The 22,129-nt window shown below is 38.2% G+C and overlaps 1 protein-coding gene across 3 annotated transcripts in view; it reads right to left on the minus strand.

Moving 5' to 3' along the window:
- Positions 1-2,763: 2,763 nt before the first annotated feature.
- PLA2G4A (phospholipase A2 group IVA) overlaps positions 2,764-22,129 on the minus strand; it is an 82,604-nt gene continuing 63,238 nt past the window's right edge. For all 3 annotated transcript variants that reach the window (XM_065673850.1, XM_065673848.1, XM_065673849.1), the window contains 8 exons: positions 19,791-19,928; positions 19,374-19,466; positions 17,172-17,243; positions 15,959-16,201; positions 9,884-10,068; positions 7,252-7,447; positions 6,886-7,043; positions 2,764-5,423 (listed from right to left, as the gene is read on the minus strand). In XM_065673850.1, coding sequence (XP_065529922.1) covers positions 5,292-5,423; positions 6,886-7,043; positions 7,252-7,447; positions 9,884-10,068; positions 15,959-16,201; positions 17,172-17,243; positions 19,374-19,466; positions 19,791-19,928 — 1,217 coding nt within the window. In that variant the 3' untranslated portion in view covers positions 2,764-5,291. The remainder of the gene's footprint in view (positions 5,424-6,885; positions 7,044-7,251; positions 7,448-9,883; positions 10,069-15,958; positions 16,202-17,171; positions 17,244-19,373; positions 19,467-19,790; positions 19,929-22,129) is intronic.

The raw sequence follows: 22,129 nt of genomic DNA on the forward strand, positions 1-22,129 counted from the left end.
CTTTGCATGCAAAACAGTCTCATGTTTTTGTTGTCATGGGGAATTCCTTGCCTGTGAACTATGACGGTCTTTACTTTTTACCTAGCGTGAGAAGGGCCAGTATATATAACTTAATTGGCTGAGTCACATCAGTACACAAATCTAGGCCATATGTGAAGTGCAAAAGCAGTAAGAGTGATGGGTGAATTTACAGCTTCAGGAAACATTTACATGCCTTTTCTTTGAGTGAGATCAGAGCAAAGATGTGTTATGTAAATGCACGGGGTTGCACAACTCACTCCCCAGTGTTACAGATCTCACATCCGTTCATGTGTCTAGAGCAGCTGAACAGCTCTCCTCCAAACTGAGCTTATTGGTGCTGTAAAAGCACAGATCTGTGGGTGATCTGAGCTGTGTTAGAGGACACCACAAACCATTCACACTGACTTCTCAAGGTTCAACCCACTGACAAAATATGCCAGGTCAAACCAAAAAGCATGTTTGTCGCACCCCTGTTTCCCTGCCAAAATGAATTTTCTTCTCACTGATGCAAATACTCTTGAGGTCAGTGCTCTCATGCTTTCTGGGTCAATAGGATTTTTTTCCGAGTATTCACTTCTGCTATTAAAGGAAACAGGCAAGTAGAGTTTCATATGCCTATCCAGCAGGACTGCCCAAAGGTCTTACAGACAAAAAATGCAATCTCAGGGCCAGGTTTGGTGCCAGGTTTCCCTGGAGTGGGACAGACACATTGTCCACATTCGCTTTTCAGGAGCAGTGCTTATCTGCAATGTTGAGCTCTTTGCAGTCACTTTGGGCTAGCACGATGGCACTTCCATTTCCTGCAGGCATCACCTAAAATAATTTCTGACATCTGAAATGGTTCATTCTCTAAACTCACCTTTTGCTGCCTTCTAGGTATATTGAATGTATATTCAGTTGCAGGAATAAACAAGAGGAACCAGTGATTGAAGGAAGGGAAAATAAGAAACAAAGGACCAACTTTTTTGATTCTGTAACAGGTATGCCTGCCCTGACAGACAGGCACTGCTCCAAAACAAGAAAGCTCATACCAGCACCTGCCGCACTGCAAGGTCCCAGCAGTGTTGGCTCGAGTTCAGTGCATACTGGGACACTTGTTGCTCTGTCCACAGATGCTTTAGACAGCAAGCTATTGATGCTTCTGATACTTTAGTCTTAGACCTATTGGTCATAAAATCATAGAATGGTTTGGGTTAGAAGGGACCTTAAAACTCATCCAGTTCCGACCCTCTGCCACAGGCAAGGACATCTTCCACTAGACCAGAGTGCTTCAAGCCCCACCTAACCTGGCCTTGAACACTGCCAGGGATGGGGCAGCCACAGCTTCTGTGGGCAGCCTGTGCCAGTGTCTCACCACCCTCACAGGGAAGAATTTCTTCCTAACATCTAATCTAAATCTCCCTTCTGTCATCTTAAAGCCATTCCCTCTTGTCCTGTCACCACAATCCTCTGTAAAAAGTCTCCCTGCAGAGTTCTTGTAGGTAATACTGAAACCTACTGACACTTTGGATCTTACAGCACATATCCAGAAAATACGGTTTGATTAAACTGATGCTGGTTTGCAACATATTAAATTATAAAATACACATTTTTCTGTATATTAGCAACCCTTAACCAGGAGGGGGAAAAAATCAGGACAAGATCCAAGACTTTCCATCCTGACTTGTAGCCATATTCACCATACAGAAATGGGAGAAGAATATTTACACATTATTTATAGAGAACAACGCCTTTGCATATTGAAGTACCTGCAAATGACAGACTGCTGCTATTTTTCAGCAAAGAGAAGCAACAGGCCAGCAGCTATTTGATCCAAGTGGTTTTGGGGGAACTTCCCTTATTGATTTGCTTTTTAATCTGGGCAGCAAAGACCCAACATCCATACTGTAATTTGCTGTAATCACTCTTAGAACAGCACAAAATACTGGCAGAGTATTGATAACAAAATATGTCAGTTGGAATAAAAACAGATGGATGTGCTGTCCCCACACACTGAACTGCTAAAAAAGTTGTAGTTTTAACATCTAGAATCAAAGCAACATGCAAAACCTTGAATTTCCTGCTTGTGAGCTGTCCTACCAGGTTCCACACACCATCAAGCTGTTCTACATCTCTTCACAATAAAAGTGAAAATACCATGTGTTGTGGTTTAAACCCAACCACACAGCCCATCCACTCACTCCCCCACTTCTTTCCCTCCCCCTGCTCCTGGAGGGATGGGAAGGAGAATCAAGAGAACGTCATTCCCACGGGTTGAGATAAGAACAGTTTAGTAACTAAGGTATAACACAAATCACTACCGCTACCACCAATAATAATGCTAAAGGAAATAACAAGGGAAGAGAATACAACACCTCAGCACCAGCCAACTGATAACTCGCCCCCCCCCACCCAATCGACCACCGACCGATAACTCATCCAACCCTGCAGTCCCCAGCCCTTCAGGGTAACTCTCCTTTACATCCTGGGCATGACGTGCTGTGGTATGGAATACCTCTTTGGCTAGCTTGGGTCAGGTGTCCTGTCTCTGCTTCCTCCCGGCCTCCCTTCGTCCCTGGCAGAGCACGAGACTCACAAAGTCCTTGGCCAGAATAAACATTACTTAGCAACAATTAAAAACAATCGGTGTTATCAGCTCTCTTCCCAGGCTGGAAGTCAAAACACAGAGCTTGCACCAGTTACTAAGAAGGAGCAAAACGGCTCCTGGTAAACCCAGGACACCATGCAAATGATTAAACTGTCTGAAAACAGTAAGTGCCAAATATAGTTGTTTTATTTTTTATTGTCTGATAACACTGTGATAACAAACTGTATAAAGCATGATGAAGCACTTCCATAAGAGTAGGTACATATTATAAAATAAAAAACATAATAACAAAAGGAAAATGAAAACATAAAAAAGAAAATATTACAACAAAGTAACAGTACCAGTTTCTTCCTGTATTCCAAAATTTATTGAAAATGTTTAAATTATGCACCACTAAGATAAGTTACTTTTATTTTCTCTCTTGATTTTATATGTATACTAACTCAAACAGAAATAAAACCTATTGATCAATACAGAAAATGGAATTAATCATGAAACACTGCATGTAGATGTAAGGAGGGATGATACAGTGGCTGTTAAAAGAAATGCATCATAATTAATTCTCATAGGCTTACAGATTTTAGAAATTAAAAATAGCTCAATAATTCACAATAAAAGGACCAGCCACTGAATTAGCTGAAAAATCAGCAGTTATAGTAGAAGTTGTCAGAAAACTAACAACCAGAAGATCACCTACACTTCAAATAGACTGCACAAAGTGATGGCATTCCCTGATACCATGATCTTTGCACTTGCTAGGATCCTGATAGCGCTATCAGCAAGATAAGAGGGGGAAATCTTAACCCTATTAACATCAACAGAAATTTTGAGACCAAAATTCCACTTCAGCTCTTGAAGAGAAATATGCGTGCCTTCTGACCATAAGACTGCAAATAATCAATAATCCTACTGAAAACATGTTTTGTTTCCACCATGATGATAATCCTAGTGGAAGGAGTGTTTTTTCATTCCGTCTGCCAAGAAGCATGGTACAAGCAGTCCACAGGGCAAGTGGGGATGTGTTCTTCCCCTCCCACCTCTGTGCACACCTTTTTATGGTTTGGGGTTTTTTTGTTTGTTTGTTTTTTGGTGTTTTTTTTTTTTTTTTTTTTTTTATTAGAGCAGGCAATCTTACCTAGAGCTAAACTATCCAGCCCCTACTACCTTCTTCAAACTTCAGAAGAAAGCTATGGAACCAGTGCTGGGACTGCCAGGCCCATTTGCTGACAGTTAATCCCACAGACTTTAAAAAACAAGCTTGCAAAGTGCCTTGAAAGTGTGTGGCTCCCAGGTCTTGCACTGTGTGCAAGGCCTCAGTGACTACATCAGTTCCTTTTGCTCTTTCCCAAGTTACACAGTTGCTGATTACATTATTTCAAAGGAGTCTGGAAGATCTCAGAGGTGTGACACAAGCTGAGTTACCTCAACACTTCTTGAGGTGCTACTACAATAAAATATGTCTGTGCACTCATTATTCAATATACTAAAAATAGATTTTTTAAAATAGCCCTTAATACTTGAACTACCTCACATTCTTACCTAGGAACATTTTATCTATCCCCAAGTACACATTGTCACTGTCCCTTTGCAGAAATCTGATGGTTTTAATCGCGACTAAAAGTAAAATCACTTTTAATTTATCCATCAACATTTTGGTCAGAAATACATGAATTAACGATAACACACAGGTGTTACTAGCTCAAGAATTCAAGCAATCTAATTTTGTGGAACAAGAGAAAGAAAATGTAAGATGCTTGATTTTCTGTTGAGTGGATATATACATTCTTAAACAGTAGTAAAAAGGACTTCAATTTTTGTGAAAATACTTGAGATTAAAAGATTCAAGAGCAGATCCTTCTTAGCATCAGTTACAAAAGCTCTACTAGCACTAATAACCAACCAAGGATCCTATTTATAATATTGAAGATGTATAAACCCTACTTCTTTGATACCTGTTTGCTATCAGCAGTTTGTTAATTCTTTAAAGAGACACCATTCATGCAAGAAAAGTGAAATTTAAAATATAGCTTGATGATGGGAGTTTTGGTAAGGCCAATATAGACAATGGGTACTAGTGAGCAAAACCCCTTCCAGTATGAGAAATCAACTTTAACAGAGCTAGTAGGCATCTAAGCAACTTCATATACTGCGGAGCTGCTGCTGCCTAGCAGCAGTCAGCAATTACTGACTTTTCAAACCAAAGTCAGAGGAAATCTTCTCATTGATAGAAAGCAGTCTGGAATCTGGGCCTAACCTCAGGTATATATATTGCTTCTGTTACTAAAATTTTATTCTATTGTGTTTCTAATTCCATTTTATGTTTCACAATATGCCCAGTTTACATTAATTAAACATCAGACAATTGCCTCACAAGAAACCAGTGTTTACTATTTTGTAAGAAAATAAAAAGACACTGAACCCAATAACCATAGTCAAACTAATTCCATAGTTTTAAAAATAAGGATACCAGCATACTGAAATGTTTTCAATGGTTTTAGTTAAAAAAAAAAAAAAAAAAAAAAAAGTACAAAATTATACTGAAACTTGAAAATCCACAAGAACACGTTTTTAGGAGTTTTGCGCAGCCCTGTTCAGCAGCAGTAATGTTTTGATAATGCCTTTTTGACTCCAGTTATAAACGTAGAACCAGTTTCTTGAAGGAGAAGGACCTATGACTTATCCTCTATGTGTGGTTGTTGTTAAGATTGTTCTTATTAAAGAATCGCCTTGCTTCAACACTGCTGAGGGACACAGAGCAGCGAGATGGATTCTCTTTCCTGTATTCAATGCTTTCCACCATAGCTTGCTTGATCACCTGAAAACAGTGAACAACATGTCAACCACGGAAATAACTAACACTTTAATGATTTATTAACTGATAGAAAAGACCCCTTCAGACGTTAGCAACTTTTTCTCCTACTTTTAACATTGCTCCGTCATTGAACAAAGTGATTGCTGAGGACTATTATGAATACTTTTTCTTGATTATAAAACACTGATTTTAATGTAGTTAATAAAGATACAATTGGATGCCACCAAAGTCAAAGAAGTCAGAAAAGAATATACACCATCTAACCAAGTTCTAGTGAAATTCTGAAGGGTAAATCAAAATGGAGAACATCCATAATTAAAGGTTACAGAAAATAATTAATATATTGAGAAAGATTAAATCTTCACTTTTGCTTCCTTTGTCCTGAAGTAACAAGATTCCTTTATTATATTAAGAAAAAAAAGTTATTTCTTTATCTGGGCTGATCATTTATGCTTGTGAATAAGACGAGTCACTCTATAGATGGTGGGATAATGGTGTTGAGTTATAGCTTGCATCCATTAAAAAAAACAATTATTACTGAGTTGATAAATTTCCACAGAACTTTATAGAAAATTTCCGATTTTCCTTTTTTTTTCAGTTAGAAAATCATCATATACAAAAACTTAGTATAAAATCCTGAACATAATGTCTGCATCCTATAGAGTCACCTTTGCTCAGTTACCCTTCAGGGATTTTGATGGTAAAATGAAAAAACTACACAGGAACCAAATTAGAAAAGGATATGAACTGGAATGGATACTCACAAGCACAGGCTCAAACATTGTGAAAAGCACACATACTACACTCCAGTAGTTTTTCCATTTGGAAGATGACCACAATAATGTATCAATCTTCTTAGCCTCAGAACTACTGTTTAGACTTCTTTTTTTTCAATTTTTCTCCCACTGGAAAGTACCTCTGGCTTTTTCAGCAGCATATTTGCTTAGTGGTTTATTATTGACAGAGGATATACAGTAATACTTCTTTCAACACTGATATTTCAGTACTTCAGAAATAGAGGTCAAGTGAAGAGACCAAATTCTCTTCACCTGATTCTCACTGTGTATCTCACCCAGCTCTCTTCAGGTAACTCCAGCCACAGTGTTACCTAGAGTGACTGGACTCTTCTTTCCTTCCAAGGCTGGAAGGATACAAGTTAACCATACCAGAGTTTGTGCATGCTTGTACACAGCTCATAAAGACCTTACCTTGGTTATCTCTACGCTTCATTAAAATCAAGCAGGTTCCCTTCCACTTTCTACAATGGGCTTTAATCCAACCTCAATTTAAGAATAGCAAGGGGCATAACAGAATGAAAGAAGCACTTTTTATGTCATAACAATCAGGCAAATACTGAAGTAACCCCCTGTGCCTTTGGATGGTGGATTTAGGGCTCTACTTACATCACCTATTTCCCATTTAACAACCTAAAGCCTTTAAGCCCCTTCCACACTGTCATACATACATCTATGTTATTGAGGGTGTTGAACTCCATTAGATCATGAAGCCTCTTGAAAGCCTCATTGGGATACTGGAAGTTGAAGGTAGAAAATGGTGTATTTGAATCATCAAAAATGTCAAAGTCTGCAAAATCCTTTTCTTCCTGTGTTTCTCTTGGAATACCTGAATACAGAACAAATACAAAAATACAATCTACATGTTAGGTCTGAGAACTTATCATCTTATGTTTTAATGGCTCTTTTGAACTCCTAACTACTACAGACAGACTTAAGAGTTATTTCAGAGACAAACCATTTCTAGTACGTAATCACCATGTGATTCAAAGCTTCAAAGGAACAGCTAGGTAGAGCATTAAAAACTGCGTGTTCACCTGGAGCTTTGTACTTCCGGAAATTGATGTTGGCCAAAACAAAATGGATTATAGTCGGACAGTCTTTCTCCGAAGAGGTATCTTTTGGTTTGAAAACATAGCACTCCTTCATGCCCTCTCGATCAAATACATTTGGGTCTATTTTGGGAAAAGGAAGCTTGTTCATTTTGGCCCATTTTTCAGCAAGCAGAATTTCCTGAAAAGATAACAAGTGTATGTAAGCATCCACTGCAAAGTGAGATTTTATGTAGAGAGACACAGGTCAAAATGGTTACTGGAAAAAGTTTTATTAACGCACCCTTCTTTACACAGAAGGGCTGATTAAGCCAATCTTTGTATAGACTACCCAGTACGGTGAACTGAGCACCTAATTCACCCTGCCCAATTTTGACTGCCTGAGATGATTCACAGGAAGAAAAGAGCTGGTCTGTCACACAAATCTTTGGTGAATTTACAGAGCTGACAGCTAGAAAAAAACATCTGTAATTTTACTTGCAAACTGAATACCAGTGCTATGGAAACCAATGAGAGTTCATAAACACCAGTCCACGTGTTGTTATGTTCAGATACACATCATAGCACAAAACAGCCTCTGAAAGCATGCTAAGTGAGGAAGTAAGTCTGGAAAACAGGCTTTTTTAAACTCATGACAACTCAGTAAACAAAATAATTGGTAAATAATGACTCAAAAGCATGTAATGAGGGTGTGTGAGAGGGAGGAGAGGGAAGGTCAACATCTTTAATGTTGGTTTTGAATGAAACAGGACCCTTCTTTGGGCAACTGTTTTGTATACAGAAGAGATTAAAATATAGTGGGTGTAAGATGATAAAAGTAGAGTCATAGACTTCAGCTCACTGATTTCCCTATGTGTTGGAGTAATAAAAGTACATTAGAGTGCTACTATAGATACAGGCAAACTTTCGAACTGGCATTTATTCTTTGTAATGCAAGCAGAAGCAATGGGATTGCACAGCCAGTAAACAAAACTGGTTTCTGTCCTTCAGGCCGTTAGCATACAGCCTATACTTGTGGACTATACCTGTGTATTAGCTGGAGCTGCGTCACTCTTTTTATTATAGACAGGTTTGCGTTTCAGAAATAATGAACAATTCCCTTCAACAGTGGCTTCATCAAAACCTACAGCACCATTTAATTTTCCTACCACTTTTTTGTGCGTAAAAGGATTTCTCCTGTTTAAAATTACAGCTTGCAGAAAACAATTCAGGATGCCACTTGACTTCCTATCACTCTCTCCACGTTATGGTATGTTACCCAAAATGACACAGAAAATTGCAGCTGATGGTGACAGAAACTTCAATGCACAGGCTAAGAATAACAGAGATGATACACAGCCGTTTGCACAGACTTCATGTGCAGAACATTAACAAAGGGAGGAAAAAGAAAATGCTTCAGAGATGGCAATGCAGTGTCAGTAAATTTAGCTGATGAGGAAAAGACTCAGTTGTGACAAAAAAGGAGACAAATTCTTCAACAGAAACACACTGTGGGATTCAGTCAATTAAGGAAAATGAAGGATCTCAGCATTAATAACGGGTTTCTCACTTCTGTATTCTTCAAAGTAGTTCCCAAGAGATCTAGAGATTACGGAAGCCATTTTACTCCTTTTTGTTCTCCTGAACTTGTTTTAAATTGTATTCAACAACAATGATCTAGAGTTCATTTTGCTACTGATGTTATTTTCTAATGTTGGTTGGTAGGGATGTCCCTTGATAGTAAGAGGAAGGAAAAAAAATTGTTCTAATTGAAATTTGTCTGTAAAGCAACAAATAATGACAGTTGTTTCTCAAACAGGCAAGTTTTCTTGGTTGCCTTCAAAATAATTTTTAAAAATCCACTTGGGTTTCAAATAAATACCACCTCTTTTTGAGAACCTCACAATAGTTTCATAAGTGCTTTTTTTTTTTTTTTGTGTCAGCTACCAAAATGATTCAGCATTAAGCCTTTCTGATCAGTTGGAGCTGTCTGAATGCAGAGGTTGTACCCATTGTAGAGACTGACAGCTGTGCTTTCCACATCTGCTACTGAAAAAAAAGCCATGCCATTTAATTTGTATTTTTGTGTTGTTGTTTTGGCCTGTCCTGAATGGATTCAGGAATCCTATTTAAACGAGTACTGGGATTATCCTAATGAGATGTAAATGAACAGTTAGCTCCAATTCCAAAATGTCATGTATTTAGCAATATAAGAGTGACTGAGACACATTTCTGCAAGATGTTGACAGAAAACCATTTACATCGCAGCATCACAGAGAACAGCTGTACAGAGCTAGAGCATTAGCACAATGGTAAATGAGTTAATGGTTTAATACTGACATAAAATTCTGCAATTCAGTGTGAATGCAAGATTTCCATAAAAATAACAGAGCAAATACTTCAAATAAGTCATATTAGCCCTTTTTGTGTCAGTCATCTCATGTGAGTCATGTAAACAGGAACTGAGGCAAAGCGCAATATTCTGCCTTGACGTAGAAACAATTCCTCTGATGCTGTCGATAAAGTAGCACTAAGGCCTTCTGGAACCATGAGATGTGCAACCAACCTGACTGGAAGAACGCAACTGAGACAACTTACATTTATGAACACAATGAAAGGTATGGCTTATCTCACTTACTTTGAAAGGAGGACTGGAATCACTTGGCCTCGCTGAAAAATCAAAAGAAATTATGAGATCCACGCCTCTTTGAGGTCTTAAGATAAGTGGGTACGGGAGGTTAAATGTAAGCCCGCTGTCCACAATATGAATCTTTTTGCTCTTCACATCTAGTGGCTCATATATCCTCTCAAACTCATCAGGATCTGTGCAGAACAAATGAAACCAAAAGAAACCAAGAACACTTGCATTAAGAACTTTTTGAAATTTTTATTTCAAAATGGTATCGGGCTTTTCAGTGTTTCCCCAAGTACTGAAGATTCCACAGACTTTAAAATGTACAGTATCCCAGCTAAACATACCATGAACTCATGTGTAACCTTAACATAACAACTAGAGAATGAGGTGAAAAAAACAGAGCTGGAAGGGACCTCAGCAGATCATGTCCCAAGGCAGAAGCAGAGGTAGCTCGAGGCAAAACCAAAAGGGTCAAATGCCCAGGTTCGACCCTAACCTTCCCATCTTCACTCTATCATCCCTAACGACCAATAAACAAAAGAAAGTGTTCATGAGATGGTAAGAAACAGATTTATAGTGTACATCCTAGAATCATAGAATAGTTAGGTTTGGAAAGGACCTCAAGATCATCTAGTTCCAACCCCCCTGCCATAGGCAGGGACACCTCACACTAAACCATCCCACACAAGACTTCATCCAACCTGGCCTTGAACACTGCCAAGGATGGAGCACTCACAACCTCCCTGGGCAACCGATTCCAGTGTCTCACCACCCTAACAGGAAAGAATTTCCTCCTTATATCCAATCTAAACTTTCCCTGTTTAAGTTTTAACCCGTTACCCCTTGTCCTGTCACTACAGTCCCTGACGAAGAGTCCCTCCCCATCCTCTTGGTGTCCTACAACCCTGCCCAAGTATCTTCCCCAGGTTCCCTCCCAATCCCTCGTTCCTCCCAGCTCCTCTTCCCCAAATAACTGAAATTTGCCTAAAAAGCCTTGACGTGGTTCTGCTCCTGCATGACGCTTGTTTATGTCACTCCACCTGCAATAATGCATCCAGCCCTTGGGCCCCCAACACAAGAGGGACATGGATCTGCTTGAGTGAGTCTAGAGGAGGGACATGAGGATGCTCTGAGGGCTGGATCACTTCTCTTAAAAAGACAGGCTGAGAAAGCCGGGCTTGTGTAGCTTGGAGAAGAGAAAGCTCCAGGGAGACCTTAGAGCAGCTTCCAATGCCTAAAGGAGGCCCAGAAAGAAGAAGGAGAGGGACTTTTTACAACAGCACATAGTGAGAGGACAAGGGGGAATGGCTTTAAACTGACAGAGGGGAGATTTAAATTACCCATTAGGAAGAAGTTCTTCCCTGTGAGGGTGGTGAGGTGCTGACACAGGTTGCCCACAGAAGCTGTGGCTGCCCTATCCCTGGCAGTCTTCAAGGCCAGGTTGGACAGGGCATTGAGCAACCTGGTCTAGTGGAAAGAGTCCCTGCCCATGGCAGTGGGGCTGGAACTAGATGAGCTTTAAGGCCCCTTCCAACCCAAATCATTCTATGATGCTAGGATTCTATATCAGCTTCTATCCATTAAAATTAGGGCTATCCAGCCTTGGTTTTCAATCTATACCAAATCTCACTGCTTTATACTCACTAATATAGTAGGAATGTAAAGAAAAGATAACCCATATCCATATGTGAAATTTAAATACTGGGCAGAATTACATATAAGCCACTTACTGATAGCACTGTCATGGTACAGTATAAAATAGCCTCCTATCTCTAACACCCAAACTGAGGGCTGAAGATTATTTTTTCCTTTTAAGCCAAATATTCCCTGGGTGCAGCTGAGGAAAAAAACAAGTAATTTTTAGTAAATGCTTTTGTACTTATCCAAGTCTCTGGATACTAGTAACTGATCCCTGCAGTACTTCAGACTTTTCTCCTGACAGTCTTTTCTTGCTCTAGATCTTAAAATCATTTCCAGTGTATGTTTTTGCCTTTTGAATAAAAACCAATGCTCATACCTGTAGAGGGCAGTGTAATCTAAGGAATGCTGAAGAGAATGCTACAGCTATTTCTTGTGTAATTAAATTTCCTAGCACCTACTTACTGGTAGCAGCAACAACAATTCAAATTATAGTTCCTATAATTTCAGGACACATGAAGAAAAATTATTGTTATGAGCAGCAAAAAAAAATTTAGAAAAGGTATTTTGACTTTTTATTTCTGGCACTGTTTATTAGAGGGTACTTTGCTAAGAAATGAGACACTAGTTTCCTAATATTTGCCTTGATTTCTAAGGGAGAAAACAATTTCAAATCATTGACTACTGCCTTTTTTAAATCATTTCCTTTAAAAAAGACATTTTTAATGTAATTTAACCCTTGCTCTCAACAGAATTTATAAAACGTGCAGCAGCATTTTTGTTCAAGTTTTGTATTACCTTATTTTACAAAATTTGAATTTAGAAGTCAACAGTGATCATTTAAATAAACATAGTAACACCTATAACAATGTTTATGATAGGGGTGTTACTGTATACACAAACCTCCTACCAAAAAGACACTGAAGAACAAGACAGTTCCTGTTGCTTACAGACTTCATGACTCCATAATCAAATTTATCATAATAATTTTATTATATTTTCAATGATAAAATGTCAAAAATGCCATCAATAAATATATAATGATGACACAGATTGCTTTTATTAGTTGTGGTCTTCTGTGATTACAGTAGAAATTCAACTTAGAAATTTTTATCATAATTAATTTTAGAAGTGCATTTCTAATCTTTGAACTGAGAAGAAAGGTTCTGAAATGTAATTTGTGTCCATTTTGTAGGGTCAGGATTCAAAAAGCAATTAATATAATACAGTGTTATTTTAATGACATGACTTTAAAGGCAGGCTCAGCATGTAATTTGATTTATCCAGGATCTGGAGCTAGAGGCCAGAAGCAGCACACAATACCCTGGTGAGACAAGGCAAGCAGGCAGACTGACCTGTGGGTCAGGACACTACAGGTGAGCCTGCAATTGCTCCTGGCAGAGTTGTAATGTACAGTAAGTACCCCTGATGATAAAAGAAGCATCACATACTCTATAACCTGTGCTGTAGTTATTCTAAAGGACTGCATAAGAAGCTTTGTTCTTTTTATACTTTACAACACATGAATCCAGGACAATCATTCTATATACTCTAACAGCTCTGGTAAGTGAATCCATCATTATTCATCAAACAGTACGGAGACTGAATGGAGTATTTATGTTGAGAGCCTCGGACATAAATTTTCAGCCCATACAGAATGCTTCTATGAAATATTACAAGAAGCTTTCAGTCCATCAAACTGCAAACTGGAAGAAGCACAAGATGTTTCCAAGTACTGTTCTGTGTCAAACCAGCACAGCATGCCTATCTGATCTGCAGCAATCAGATACACAAATAGAAATGAAGAATTGTTTGAAAATAAAAAAGAGAACACATTCTAGAGAGCAAACTTTGTCACAGACAGCAGCTTCAGTGGAAGTATGGGAGATGAAAAGCGCATTTGCTACTGACGTGTGTCTACTGTAGCAGCTTCCATAAATACTGAAATAAGGAAGCAGAGATTATGAATTATTCTTTTCCCTATTGTTATTCACTTGTCATTTTCTCAAGTGATTTTGGTGTGTTGTAATATCAGGGCACAGAAACTGAACAACTCTGAGTTCACAATGAAATCATTCAAGTGGTATAAAATTTTAAAGCATATTTGAGACCAATTAAGAAAATGCTCAGTACAAATAGAATAGATAGTAAAGTAAAGCCAAGCATATTCCTCTCAGATCTTTCTGGGATCTCTGCTGTATGCACTGCAAACCCTAAATTAAACCCTTAGTAATGACTGTAACACTGGCTTAGGCCTGCCACAGTTCATCCTCTGCACTGCAACTCAGTGGGTCTACAAAAGGTTTGAGACAACTGGAGATGTGAAATATTTATATCCTTTTTTGATCCATTTATTTCTACTTTGGAGTGTTTTGCAAGAAAAAGAGAGTTAAGTTATAAAGCAATTCCGACTTTTCTCTGTACTGAAGCTGATAGGTAAACTGGTGGTAGGAATAAATATGCAAAGTTTAAATGCATCCAGTGCCTTGGTAATATACAGTGTTTTAAAATTTACACTAAAGTTTCCTTTCTATCTAGTCTTCTGATCAACTAGGCTGTTACATATAGTAGTAAAATTCACAGCATTAAAATGTGGATACACTTCTAAAGCTACTGAATGATTAAATTTTACATTATCTACTTGTCGTGGTTTAAACCCAGCCATACAGCTCGTTCACTCACTCACCCCCTTCTTTCCCTCCCCCTTCTCCCGAAGGGATGGGGAGGAGAATCGAAAAGAATGCAACTCCCACGGGTTGAGATAAGAACAGTTTAGTAACTAAGGTATAACACAAACCACTAGTGCTACCACCAATAATAACAATGATAAAGGAAATAACAAGGGAAGAGAATATAACACCTCACCACCAGCCGACCGATAACTCTCTCTACCCCACCCAACCGAGCACCAACTGATATCTTTTCCAACCCCACAGTGCCCTAGCCCTTCCAGGTAACTCTCCGTTACATCCTGGGCATGACGTGCTGTGGTATGGAATACCTCTTTGGTCAGTTTAGGTCAGGTGTCCTGTCTCTGCTTCCTCCCAGCTTCCCCTCCTCCCTGGCAGAGCATGAGGCTCAGAAAATCCTTGGCCAGACCAAACATGTGAGCAGCAACTAAAAACATCGGTGTTATCAGCACTGCTCCCAGGCCAAAAATCAAAAACACAGTGCTGCACCAGCCACCAAGCAGAAATAAATGACTGCTACTGCTGAACCCAGGACACTACTGAAATTTCAAGGGTTTTTTTTTTTTTTTTTAGATATTCTTGACCATAAAATTGCAAATACTCATAGTTGTTAGATTCAAATTGTTAGCTCCAGTTTATGAGTGTGGGCTTAAGTTACCATTAAAAAAAAATTGCAGTTATATCAAATTTTTGCCAAACATTTTACCCAAAGAAATTTCAGGTACTCAAAAGTAATTTTCTCAGAGGGACAGGCTCATTCTGTCAAATCAGCACTTAATTTCAATTGAAATTAAACCCCAGGAAGTTGATAGTTGATACTGAAGATTACCCACATGTCTTAATTATGCAAAATTCTCATCAACTGTCATTTTTTCCAACCATAAATTTACTACCCGCTTTCCTGCCTCTTTTACAACTATTATAAATATTAAGATTATCCAGTTGTAAACACCTCTAAGATGATAAAAATATTTAGAAAGTGGAGTACGGATGGAAATTACTATACAACCACTCAAAGGGATTTGCTACATTAACAAACACATTAGAGAGCGTCTGCTACTTAAGCTTTTAAATGACATCTGGTATTTACTATTGCATAATAATCAGCTAGGACAATCTCTTTCCTCTGAATAAAAAATAACGGCTGAAGTGATTACCATTTCTGTGAGGGGTGGTTGGTAGTGCTGTGCCGCTACACAAGAACATGGAAGGAGCACAACTTCCTCTTGCTGAACTTCATAAGGTTCTTGTTATCCCACTCTTCCAGCCTATCCAACTCATCCCGCAGGGTGGCTCTCCCTCCCAAACAGTCCACTTCCCCACTCAGTTTGCTATCATTGGCAAATTTCATCAGGGTACATTTGATCCATCCAGATGACTTATGAACAGCACTGAACGCTATACTGATCCCTGGGGGACCCCGTTAGTGACAGGTCACCAGCTGGAAAAGGAGCTATACACCACCATCCTCTTCTGGGTGCAGACGGTCAGCCAATTCCCTAACCACCACACTGACAACTTCTCAAGAGTCTAACACATCAGTTTCTCTAGAAGGAGGGAGGAGGCTGTGGAAACCATATTGAAAGCCTTTATAGAAATCAAGGTAGACAATGTCTACTGCTCACACTTCATCAAGTGACAAGCATGTCCTGCCTTTGAAGGAGTACATGCTGTTGTGAGCCTCGCTGAGAATAGCTGTATCTGGTTTTACTAATGAATATGCGGCAATGTAGACTTTCTGTGAACTAACCTGCAACAGCAGCATCTAATTCATCTTCCTCCACGGACTCCTGAGTAAGAAGGTCTGCCAGAGGAGAAAGTGGGTAACAACTGTTGAGGTTCAATCCCAGCATGAAGTTGTGCACTTTCCCAGCACGCCCTTCCCTGGTGTTGAAAAGGGCGCTATCACCCACCAAAGCCATCAGCATTCGCTGCACCCAGCTTTCCTGGCTGCTGTTCTGATATTCTTGATGTGCTTCAGCATTTTCAGTGCCTGAGGAGGAAAATTAAAATAACCAATGGTAAGACAGTTAATATATAAAGTATAAACCCAAGATTTCTGGGTCTACTAAAATAAAGGACTATTAAAATAAAAGAAACTGCATATAGCACTTTCATCTTTGCTTGCATTTTTAAAAACATAACCAATTTCTTCATGTGAAAATCACTGTTGTTCCCAAATGTACCATCAAATACAAAGCATTATTAGAATAAGACAGAGACCCTGACTAAAATCACAGAAATCCTGATGTGGCTTAGGCACCTAAAGATAATTTTCAATAGGATTTTTTCTTCCCACTGCCCAGTGCTCCCCTTGTGGTTGTACCTCTTCAGGGATTTAGGCATTGTTTAAAACATTGTTCCAAACAGTAGGAATTTCCTGTATCAGATGTCATTTGTAAAGGTGCTGGAAGACATGTATGAATGCTAGAAACACAAATTAAACTATTCTCAGGCAAATATTTCCTCAAAGAACCCTTGAAAACAACGGATAGCATTAGTTTACTCAGCTGGTAATTTGAACATGCTCCTGAGCTCAGCAGTTTGATGGGAACAGACTTCTGGGTATCACTGGCTCAGCAAGACTCATTTTGGGGTGTATGTGATATTGCAGACCTCTGTGAAGCCCTGCTGGGCTGACACCAAGACTGAAGATACGTGAGAGAATCATTTGATCATCAGCTTGAGCGGGAGTCACGAAGTCAAGCCAAAGGACCTCCTGAGGTCTCTTTTTCAAGGTTTCTCTGTTTTGCTGAGCCACTGGTTCCTTTAGGATCCTTGAGCTAGGCAATGAAGTTTACCATTGATATAAATGAAAGCAGACTTCTCAGTTATAGAAGACTATTGGTAAGACTCAGGAAAACTGGCTATGGCTAATTTCCAGCATCCACAAACTTGACCATAATACAAGAAAGCCGATAAAAAAAAGTAAATTATGAAATAAAATTTGAAGATTTCCTTACCTTTTGGGTGCTGTGATTCATCTTCACTGTCTGAACTGTCATTACTTACAAGGTGCTTTAGCCTAATATTTTCTGTTGAAAGAAACAGAAAACTACTTTAAACTGCCAGGGTTTAATTGCCAGAACAGCTAAGAATTTCAAAACAATTTGAGTCATAAAATTATCGTAGTCTTCATAATAGAAAATACAGCTGAAGAAATTTGATTTGCTGTGGACATCTCTATGGTCAGTATCTGATCAGAATGCATTGCTTTAGCTTGCAGTTTTTGCAAAGTTTCTGCACTAAGCAGATTAGTGAAAGAGCTCAGAAAACAAAATGTAATACTAAACAGTACCTACCACTCACCTCTGCACCACATATCTGACACATTTCATTCACCTTGATTAAAATTTAGATATATAGCTTCAGTCTTCTCAGTAACTCCTAGTAAACTAGGAAGACTACATTAATTTCTGTTAAGTACTTGCTAATTTTTCCTTTTTTTTTTTTTTTTTTTAATAGGAACTCTTCACTTCATTCGTAAATTTATGAGTGGGTACCCTTAAAAATAGTGTGGGGAAAAAAAGCCAAGATAGTTATGAAAGTTCTATTGGAGTATGTGTGAAAAATAAAGGCCAATACAGTTACATGGGTAGAAAAGACAATGGTTTTCATCTCGTAACATTAAATGAGAGAAATAAAACCAGAAATGACTGAACTTCTCTGTCAAAAATCTGCATTTTGTTAGGGGTAACTGCTTTGTTTCCAAAACAACCACAAAATCATTGTTAATCAATCATTACTAACTTCAAATATTTCAAAGTCAAGATGAATACTGAAAAAGCAACACATTCCACTCCTAAGGTAAGGTTTGTAGTGGAGGTAAACTCATGTGAGAATGGATTATATGCTAACTACATTATTTTTGCTAATTATGGGGGAAGCTTTTCTTGAAATACTGTAGATTTCCAGTGTTTTATGAGCAGTCTCATCTTGGAAGCTTATATCCTACAAAGACTAGAGACAGGCACTGAATTTCAGTGCCTCAAATGTACCCGAGAGACTAAACCCCTTTATTCCCTAGTAAAATGTATGCCAAGAATAATCTCTAATTAAAATTTGAAGCCAGTTATAATAAACTGAATGAGGGATTTTCCTAGTGAATTTGGTCATATTATCAACTAACTGTTTTGATCATTAACAAAATGAAAATAAAATAATATCTTTTTCTAATAGAATGATAATGTAGGTGTTGGTCTCTGGTGGCACACCCTGCATTGGACTGTGATTTCCAACAAATGCTGTAGTTTCTATACATGCAGTATCAAAACAACAGCAATTACACTTTGCATTTTTTAGTTAAGTCTAAGTTTAATTCCTGTAAGCAGGCCTGGCTGAAAGAGAAGATTGAAGAGATTCACCATGGTATGAAGTGTAAAAAACCACTGCTTCATTACCCTTGGCAATGAATACTGGATACAGAGAATCACTACTGTTGCTTTTTCCCTAATGAGGACTATGCCCTCTTAGACTTACGTACAACACTGTAAAAATAAAAACAGACGGGAGAGCTTAGTCATCATGTATTTTCCTTTAAATACTTTTTAATACTCAGTGGGTCCTCAATCACCATTCAAATACCTTCAATGGACAAACACGCACCAAAGATAAATGTGTACAAATTCTTGAGCAATGACATAGGACACAGGTCAAAATCAAAATTAGTGACCAAAAAGGAGATAGAGGCAGCTAAGGAGCTTGGGGTTTTTTTGCTGTTTTTTTAAATCAACTCAATCTGTATTTTCTGTCTATCCTCTTCAGAAAAATTTGGTATCTAGTACAACGTATTTGTTGCTTATCTATTTCCCTGAAATGCTGTCTTTTAAATAGGAATTATGAAGCATCTGTCAACTTCTGATCTCCAGAAACTAGCATAATGACATAAAAAAGGGAGTTGGATTCTACTAACTTCATGAAAATAGTTAGATATATGCATGTGATTTCAGTACCGCTGATATTGATCAGAAACAAAAGTGAAAGAAAATTATTAACTCTCTTTCTCTGACCTCATCAGCATCTAGCAATGTCAGCAATTAAAGTTGCTTGAATTCCGCTTTCTTAAAATTACTATTAGCAGAGTGCCATCCTTCCACAGACTGAGTATGCACTGATTCTTGCTAGTAACTCTCTTGCATAGTAGAAGAATTATTTACTAATATTACCTAATTCTTCTTCCATGGTGGGACCTTTATTCTGAGAATTGGAGACACCGAGCACTCTGTTAAATAATATAGAAAATGCACTGCCCCAGACACCTGAAAAGGAAAAAGTAAACAATGAATGGAGGCTGGTAGAAGGAAAACAAGCTCCCATAAAATGCACTATTTAAGCAGTTGCTTGCTTTCTGAACACACCTCTGATTTTAGAACATGTTAAGCTGTAAGCTCAGAGGTACATACTAGAAACCAAAACATAGGGAATGACAGTCCATGTCTGAAATCTTACAAATGGATGTCTTCCAACAAACTGAGAACTCTACTTCTCATCTCACTCTGAGACTGCATTTAAAAACCCTTGTCCATGAACTACTGAAATTTGGTGTATTTTAAAATAAAACACATACTCTGCCACATACTCACCCATCAAGAAATGCAAAGGATTTTCACTATACTTCTTCACCACTGTCCCCATAAAAAATTTGCTTCCAAACAAATCAGGAGACATGAAAGTGCCATACTTTGCCATACCAATCTCATATGGACTGAATTCCACCCAGTCTGCAAAATAAGAAACAAAATTGTACGTAGTGAGCAATCTCAACCCGAGTAGAAACAAAGGGTGAAAATACATAAATTAATGAAATCTCTGTCCAAGCAAAAAAATTCTAGGTAAATGGGAAGTTAAATACCCAACAGAAATATCTCTTAGGTTATGCGGAAGTCAAAATTTTGATGTTAAATGAAGGACAGCCTAATGTCTCAGCAGAGAAGAATTCTCATTCTCTCTTATAATAAACTTTGCTGAAAAAATATGAGGTTGTAAAACCAGGAGTAAAAAATTAGTGAGAAAAACAAAATGGCATCTGGTTTTCATCTCATGCTTTAATATGATTCCCTGTCATGTGAAATGCAACGTGGGTCAGAAAGTTCAACGTTTCTTTTCTTTCACAATGATCATACCAAAATGTAAAGGGCAGTGGCAGAAGTGGCAGAAAACTTATTTAATATCACAAAATGAAACATTCTACAAGAGGCATTTGGATTGCACCAAAACCTAAAGTTTCTAGTGAAATCCCACATGAAAAGGGCAAAGCTGAGAGTCAGCTGAGAGACTTATCAATACCAAACAATGCCAAACATATTTTTAAAAGTATATGCCATTTTGCTGAATAGAAAGCTCAATAAAAATATGGAATAAAATGTTTAAATACATTTTCTAATCTTAGCAGAAAAATTCCAGAAGTGATTTACACTCTATGATGCATACATTTTTAGAAATTGGATTTTAGTTGATTTTGAAATCTTTTCTTTGATACTTGTGGAGCTGCTTACATCAGAGAATTCATTTCAGAAAGGGCACAACAGCAAACAAAAACCCCCCTATGTTTCTAGTATTTCACCCATTAATCTGTTTCATCTTCTGTATTTTAGTGGTGATAGATTTGACTACTTCTGTAAACAAATTAGAAATAATTCTGAAATAGAATGGCAAAAGAAACAGAATTGAAAAATCCCCACAAGTCACAGGATGCTATCTACTACTCAAGATGTTCAGTGTTTCTGTTGAAATGTTAAGCATAAGGTTATCACTTGTCCCAAAAGGAAAGTTTTAATCATGACTGCTGAGAGTTTTATTTCATGGGGCAATGCTTATCTATGCTAAGTCAAATGCAACATCTTATTTTCCAAACACTTCACATTTATTGGAGAAGGTCATTCCTTTGAAAACCCAGTCCAGGAATTTAATGGTATTTCCATTGAGATCTATAAACAGGAATTGGCAGATAACTGTTCAGGACCATGTTGACAGAAAACCTGAATTTAGAATTAGAATTAATTTAATCTGTAATAGTCCACTTTCATTTTATATTTGCACTGAAGAAAATGATTTCTCAAATCACATATCCTGCTTAGGGAAATAAGGTCTCTGCCTTAAAACTAAAGGGCTTCAGCATTATCTTCTGCCATTCCAGAAGCTCCTTGAGACAGTGGCCATTTAAATGAGCGGGACTTGAATGTCCCGAGAGACAAGAACTCTATGCGAACAGACTTAAGTGTTTATATCGCAGCAAACCAGGCTAGTTTCCTGGGTCTGGCTTAATCCAAAATATACTAAAGTAACACGTCTCATATGTGCTCACTGCATTTTGGATGTGGCCCTGATTTAACCTAGATCATAAATCTACGCTGCTGCATACCAGCTAAAGGTGCAACAGATTTTTCCCATTCTCAGAAGGGAAGACAGAGATGGAATCTTTTGCTAACATTAAGCATTTGGTAGATTCAGGATTGGGAACATAAATGCCTGGCCTGTACTCACACACTGAGACCAAATTCCAGCCTTGCTGCATGCGGGCAGATTAAAACCACACGCATGATCTGGTATGCGTGATGATCATGGCTAGCCAAGCACGAATTGAGGGATCCCAGTGCTATGAATCCGTATTTCAAGACAGCTCTGCTTCCAAATAAATTCTGTAGCACTTATTGGTACAAAGCAAGACACACATTCACCCTCTTGCAGACATAAGCTTATTAAAGTGACTTTCAAGAGCAAAACTGCCAAATCCAAATTTTGACTGGTCTGTCATTGCAGCAGCAACAAAGATGGTGAACAAGGCTGTTAAGGGATGGGAGCACGCAATACCAAAGCCAAACATTAAATTCCACTCCCCTCCTTAACACTGGATATCAGTATCTTCAGGTAATTTCTTATCATTAAAGAAGCTATCATAATAATAAAAAAAAAAATCTGTCTT

Source organism: Lathamus discolor, chromosome 3, assembly GCF_037157495.1.
Source record: "Lathamus discolor isolate bLatDis1 chromosome 3, bLatDis1.hap1, whole genome shotgun sequence".
Classification (NCBI taxonomy): Eukaryota; Metazoa; Chordata; class Aves; order Psittaciformes; family Psittacidae; genus Lathamus; species Lathamus discolor.